This window comes from Cynoglossus semilaevis, chromosome 12 (genome assembly GCF_000523025.1).
Source record: "Cynoglossus semilaevis isolate Cse_v1.0 chromosome 12, Cse_v1.0, whole genome shotgun sequence".
NCBI classification, from domain to species: Eukaryota; Metazoa; Chordata; class Actinopteri; order Pleuronectiformes; family Cynoglossidae; genus Cynoglossus; species Cynoglossus semilaevis.
In genome coordinates this window covers 16974896-16982150 of record NC_024318.1, presented here as the reverse complement: position 1 = coordinate 16982150, position 7255 = coordinate 16974896, and the positions used below count along the sequence as shown (strand labels likewise).

Below are 7255 nucleotides of genomic sequence, written 5' to 3'. Positions count from 1 at the left end.
CATTCTTTGATGGTGTGCTGCTACTCTTGTATGAATCGTGTTGAATCTATCTTTGTTGTTTTGGGTGCTATACTGGAGTCTTAATTTCCCCAAAGGGCACTCCCAAGGGAAGAATAGAATAGAATAAAGTTCTATCTCTCTATGTCTAAGCAAAAAAAAGTACAGTATATAAATACTTAAATATATAATCAGTTTAAATAGTTCAAATAAACAGATACATAGGCATTTCCCAGCAGATATAATAGTGTATGTGTTACAACCAGATTTATGCAATCAGTATTTCTAGAGTTGCTATACATAATATTAGATAGGATAGATAGATTGTGTATGTTATTCGTTCCTACCCTATGTTTTTTTAATACGCTTGTGTCTTTTTAGGAAGAACAGTGTAAAGACACATGAAAAGGCTTCTACTGATGAGGTCTTTGAGGAGGAAGACATGGAGACTCCTGCAGACGAGGCATCGGAAGATGAAGGTACAGTGGACCCCCTAGATACGAGTTTAACCCGTTCTACAACAGCACCAATGTCTCGATCCACTTGTATCTAGATTGAATTTTCCCCATTTGAAATAACTAAAAAAACAATAAATTCGTTGCAGCTCATTACTTTTAACACCTCTCTAAACATCAAAACACAGATATAAAAAAATATATTAATAATATAAATTAATAATAATAATTGAGATAACATTTTATATTGTTGTTATAAAAAAATAACCAAGCGAAGGACAGTGAGCGAGACGACAAAGTGTCGGGACCCTTTTTTAAAATTTGGGTGGAAAAATGGAGATTGGTTGAGCACTCGTAACTAGACATTTCCTCGTATTATGAGCAAAGTCTTGCTATAGTTGCATACTTTTAACATGGAATACTGTAATTTTCGGATTACGTAGAAACCGCTACCTTTTTTTTTACGTGCTATGATCTTGCGGCTTAAACAATGATGTTCATAACGCTAGCGGTCAATGACTTGACAATGGCTACTGTGTGTTATACTAGTAGCGTATGTCTGTCTGTGAATGGCCATGTGCGTATATGTGCATGGGGCGCGCAAGAGAGAACGGTAGCGAAAGTTGAGAGAAGTTGAAGCGCTGTCATGTTGAAGTGTGAGTTGGTTATACAGGAGCTGTTAAAACTCTGTTTATGTTCTGTTGTGGTCGGTGTGGCTGATAATTAAGACCCCAAGTTCCCTGTTTCTGTTTACCTCTGCTGCGGACGAGCACAAGGTGAAGGGAGTTAGCCCTGGAGCTAATGTTAGCTTCAACCCTGGAGTCTCCCCCGTAGATTCCAACTACAGTCAGGGTGCCAGAGCAGGATAAAGCTAACATGTAACCCGCCGTGTTACAAGACCTGTTTGAAACACATCTTTTTTTTTAAATTTAGATGGTGTGGCTTATATTCAGGTGTGCTTAATAGTCCGGAAATTACGGTACTTGTATTTTGGGACGGGGTCCACTGTAGAATAAATCTCTTAACTTGGAAGTGTATATTTCCATATTTATCTCTGAGTGTGCATACAAAAGCACCATTAACAAGAAAAAACTTCATTACATTTCTACAATTAAATTTAATTATGAAACTGAAATCAATGTTGCGAGCTGTAATGGTCTATCTCTAATATGTGTAATGTTGAATACGATTAGGCATTTCCGTATAATATGCACTTTCTGCACATTGTTAAGTATTTCTAATGCCTGCTAAAAAAAAAAAAAAAATCTTAATTTTTGCTTACCTTCTTACCTTATTTTACTGTCTTTTTCTCTTTCCTTCTCAGAGGAGCTGGTACCCAGTAAGTGGGGACTGGTGATGGACCGGCTGCTGGATCTGTCGAGAAGATTCTCTGACATTTTGACCAAAATTCAAGTTTTTCTCTGGAGGCTTCTGGAACTTCACATCCTAAAAATTGTGGCCTTTTTCTCTGTGTGGGTGGCTGTTCAAGAGGTAAAACCTCCCTGATTTGCCACACAAAAACAGGAATTGTCACTTATATTCTGTCATAGTTGTCCTACTTGTTACAATGTTAAAGCAGTGATTTTCAATTTTTTTTTCTGACATGTCCCCTCCCCTTTTTTCTACTCAATTTATGTCATTCAATTCAGATGAGTAAGTCACAAGTAAAGACTTTTTTTTATGATCTAGGTCAGGGGTGCCCAAAAGGTAGAAGCTTATAACCCTGACGTTTTGGATTCTACTACACAGAGCATAATATTTTAAGGATTTCAAGTACATAGCATATAAATCACGCTTTTTTCATCCTTTGGCTCGGTTTGGGACATATATTAAAATATATGATTTCACAAGTGTTTTTTCACACTGACAGCCACTAGAGGGACTCTAGGCTTGTGTACCCCCAGTATCTGTTACTGCTGTACCACTGAAAATGTACATGTTTGTTATTTTCACACTGATAGTCGCTAGGGGGCAATCTAGATAACTGGTGCGACTTATACTGCACAGCGACTTATAATGCGGAAAATACATTATTAGTACATTTTTATTATTATTGTTTGTTCCGTGTCTTATATCTAATTACTTTGTGTTTCTAAAATAATGTTAGCAAGTGTATTTTTACAGTACTTGTATATAATGTAATCCAAAAGATAAAAAGTAAAAATAGAGAAAAGATAAAATAGTACACTATCAATGGCCTATAGGTGTGGAAATATAAACTTTTTTTTTTTGACTAAACAAAATGTCAGCCGAGATGTCTGTCAAGGGGTGTTTTGTTTATTGATAAAATTGTTCAGCGACAGGTTCTTCGGAATATAACTCCAGCATCAAATGAGGACGAGCTGTATGTTCCTTCATGGCACTCATTTTCTGCTGACTCACAGCCGCTGTTGATTCGATCAGTGCTGTATATGTAATTATTGGTGAAATTGCAGTTCTGCGTAGGATAGGATAGAATTAGGAATTTCAACTGAAGAAATAATATCATGTAATACTTTTAAGTTTAATTGAAAAATTGAAATACTCTTTTTTTGTTTGTTTGTTTTGTTCTAAGCCATCAGTGATGAACCTGGTTCTGGTCGTGTTGTGGTCCCTAGCGATGCCCTATAGTCGCTTCAGACCCATGGCTTCCTGTCTGTCTACAGTCTGGGTGTGCGTCATCATCGTTTGTAAGATGTTGTACCAGCTCAGTGTTGTCAGCCCTTTGGAGTATTCCAGTAACTGCAGCATGGTAAGACCACAATAAAGAGACAAACAATTCAAAAATTAGGTAGAAAGTAAAGCTATAGAGGCTGAGGTCATAATTGGAATGATGCTTTCACATTCACCAAAAGCTATATAGGACAAACCCATGTTTCACCACGTTTCCACCAGCAGGTCATGCCTAAACTATATACACCTAAGTTGAATTTCTCTAATTGGACTACACCGATACTCAAGTTTATAGAAGGCAGGTTTTTTCTGCATTATTAATAAATATAGAAAAAAAAAAATGGCATGATGTAAATTAGCATTAAAATATTCTTTTCTACTGAAAGGACTTGAATTCGTCTCTTTTATAGAGACAAAATGGATTCTGACCTCACAGAATTGGATCAATTGTTGCTTCAAGACCAGCAGAAAATAATACCGTGTGTACTTACATGTACATTAAAAAATGTACATGTACATGTACATGTACATGTACATGTACTAATTAATTAATGTACATGTACATTAATGTATTAATGTAATAATGTACATTAATTAATTTATTAAAATTAATGTATTAATGTACATTAATACATTGTAATTAATTAATACATTGTAATTAATACATTGTATTAATGTACATTAATGTACATTGATACATTAAAATTAATGTATTAATGTACATTAATACATTAATACAATTAATTAATTAATTGATATTAATACATTAATTAATGTATATGAGGACATTTTTATGTTACTTTCAATAGTTTAATATGTCATATATTCCATGTTTTTAATTGATACATTGAAAAATATTAGATTTTTGAATTGAAATTATTGATATAAATAATTACACCATAAATACCAATAAAACAATGTTTTATAAAAAAAAGTGTTTTACTGATGGATTGCTCACCTGTTGTTATTGAGGACCGCTGCTTCTTTTCATAGCCCTTAGTGAATGAAACCAAGCTGTTACCTGAGGAGAAGGTGAACTCGTCTCTCTACAAGGAGCCAGTGGACCCAGCAAACTGGTTTGGCATCAGGAAGGATGCTACAGTACTTGGATACAGTAAGGTGTGTTCTTAATCATTTGTCTTGTTTTTATTTTCAGCTTGAACTAGAATGCATTGCTTTAGCCTGTTTTAATAGCACATATGAAAAATCTTGAACGAAAAAGACCGGAAATGTCAATTTTTTGCAAAATTCTCTTCAAATTTTAAAGATGCTCCGTTTAGAATATATTCACAGTGAACCTCTAAAATTCTGAGTGGTGTATCTCAAGCTCCATTGTGTGAAGTGTGTTATGAACAGAGGTGTGGACTCGAGTCACATGACTTGGACTCGAGTCAGACTCGAGTCATCAATTTGATGACACTTGACAAAGTGTAAAGAGACTTGCAACTCGACTTGGACTTCAACATCAATGACTCGTGACTTCACTTGGACTCGAGCCCTTTGACTCGACAAGACTCGATACTTTCTCCAAAATCCAAAGTGATCTGTGTAAATATATTATTATTTTGTTTAAAAGGACTCGAAACAGAAACGGCAGGACTTGGGACTTGACTTGACACTTTTTAGTCTTGACTTGGACTCGACTCAGACTTTGCTTGTCTTGACTTGAGTGCAAATACTTGAGACTTACTTATGAGCAAGGACTTGGTCCCACCTCTGGTTATGAAAAGTGTACAGATTTAAAAGCCCAGACAATCAGGAGTGTGGTTGGATTACAGAAAAACCCTGAACCTATGATTTGTACATATATTTATTGAGCCTTTGTGTAATAAGTACATGCAACGTTTCTTTTTATTCCTGGCCTAAAACGTATTCTTTTCTGTTCTCAACGCAGAACCATTTAGTTGTGCTGATGTTGTTGGTCTTTGAGGCAACAGTGTATCGTCACCAGGCTCATCACTATCGTCAGCTCCAACGATCTCCCCCCACTGTCCCATCTCTGTTCCCTGCGACCATCAGAGTCACTCTGGACAAGGGGCTCCTACCTTGTTTCAAATACTTCCTCAACTACACCTTCTACAAGTTTGGACTAGAGGTAACCATCATTTTAAAAAATGATCCAATTCATTTGACTTTGTATTTTTTTATCTAAGCATTTGCCACTACACGCAGTCATTTTTTAATGTGACTGTTTCTGGTCACCTTACACTTGTCCATTTTATGCTAGCTTTGCCAACTTTGCTCAGGCTTGGCAGGAGTGAGATTTTTTTGTGTGGAGCACCAGGCTGCTACTGCTGCTCAGAGTAGTTCAAACAAGCGACAACAAAAACGAGAGATTTTATCATCAGATATTCATTATACAGCACCTTCAACCAATCCGTTTTGTTTGACCAGTCTCTTGTACTCTCTAATATGCTGTGTTACGTTTCATTAATTCATTCTGTCCTCATCCCCCTCCAATGGCACTGTGCTCTCTGATTGGACTACACTGATACTCAAGTTTATAACAGACAGGTTTTCTCTGCATTATTAATAAATATAGAAAAAAAAATTGCGTTATGTAAATTAGCATTAAAACATTCTTTTCTACTGAAGAGACTTCAACTAATCCCGGATTATTTCATGGATCCCGACATGACAGAATTTGATCAATTATTGCTTCAAGACCAGCAAAGGCTGTTTCAAAGAAAATACAGTGTGTACCATTGGAGAAAAAGTCATCCCCCAGCAATGGCACTGTGCCCCCTTAGGGAGCACGCCCCCCACTTTGGGAACCTCTGCATTATACAATGATGGTGGTGCAATTTTTTTTTTTTTAATTTTGCAAAAGTTAAAAAAGTTAACTGTCTAACATCTAACATCCACTAAAATATGTTAATATAGCTATTTCAGGCACGGGCAAACTAAGGCCCGGGGGCCGGATGCGGCCCGTTCAGCTTTTTAATCCGGCCCGCCAAGCTTTCCCAAATGATATAATTTATTTATATTATCATTATACGTCTATTGCCTGCAATACCCACATTTCCCCAATAGATGGCATAGAAAATGATAATAGCATTTTAGCCTTTATGCATGACTTTTACATGTCATTTATCTTAGTTCACATGAATTCTCCATCTATCTGCTCCTGACCCGGCCCTCCTGTTCAATTTTAGGTACAATTGTTGCCCGCGATCAAAAAGTTTGCCCACGCCTGAGCTATTTGCTAATATGCGAATATAGAGTTCACATTTTTATGGATAGTTTGTGTGATGATGTTTATTATTATCACAATCAGACTTTTTGTGTCATATTTGTTTTTTCTTACAACAGATCTGTTTCCTGATGACAGTGAATGTGATTGGCCAGCGAATGAACTTCTTGGTGATAGTCCATGGCTGTTGGTTGGTGGCCATCTTGGTGAAACGAAGACGTGCAGCCATTGCCAAAGTCTGGCCCAAATATTGTCTTTTCCTGTCCATCTTCATGATTTATCAGTACCTGTTGTGTGTGGGTATACCTCCTGCCCTCTGTATAGGTATGTTTGTATTGTTTCGCCCTTAACCACCTGCGATTTCTGCCCTAAACTTCTAAACAGTTCAAACTCAATATTCCTTAGTCATGGAATTACTGATAAAACATCACACAACCTTTCATTACCTGATGATGAAATGCAGTAAAAACGGTTTTGTGAGAATATGTGGGTCAAATATATGGTAGATGGATTATTGGATGGGTTATCATAGTTTGAAAACCATTGGCGATGTAATCCCAACTTTTTTTTTTTTTATAAAAAAAATGTTAACCATGCTATCTCTTTTTTATTGTATAACGACATGTATGCAGGGTAGGTCATACTGTTTACATGTGTGTTATACAAAATAAAGAAGGAATTCCACATGCATATTTGCAACTTCAAATAGCCGAAATGTCAGACCAGTAGAACCTGTTAATAATACAAAATATGTTAAACTTGACTGTTGCTATGGCTGTCAATAACTGTTGTGTATGTGCTGTTCGGCAGATTATCCATGGAGGTGGAATGCGCCAGTGCCGATGAACTCAGCTCTCATTAAATGGCTTTATCTGCCTGACTTCTACACTGTGCCTAACTCCAAAAACCTCATAGGTTAGTGTTGCACTGTTCATTCATTTATTCATTCATACATTCA

The 7255-nt window shown here is 36.4% G+C and overlaps 1 protein-coding gene across 1 annotated transcript in view; it reads left to right on the top strand.

Annotated features, from left to right (window-relative positions):
• Window positions 1-7255, top strand: part of piezo1 (piezo type mechanosensitive ion channel component 1 (Er blood group)) — a 60596-nt gene that overhangs the window by 23371 nt on the left and 29970 nt on the right. Inside the window, exons 17-23 of the mRNA XM_025060967.1 lie at window positions 379-476; window positions 1777-1943; window positions 3007-3183; window positions 4098-4223; window positions 4999-5199; window positions 6417-6621; window positions 7108-7212. Of these exons, the coding sequence (XP_024916735.1) occupies window positions 379-476; window positions 1777-1943; window positions 3007-3183; window positions 4098-4223; window positions 4999-5199; window positions 6417-6621; window positions 7108-7212 (1079 nt within the window). The remainder of the gene's footprint in view (window positions 1-378; window positions 477-1776; window positions 1944-3006; window positions 3184-4097; window positions 4224-4998; window positions 5200-6416; window positions 6622-7107; window positions 7213-7255) is intronic.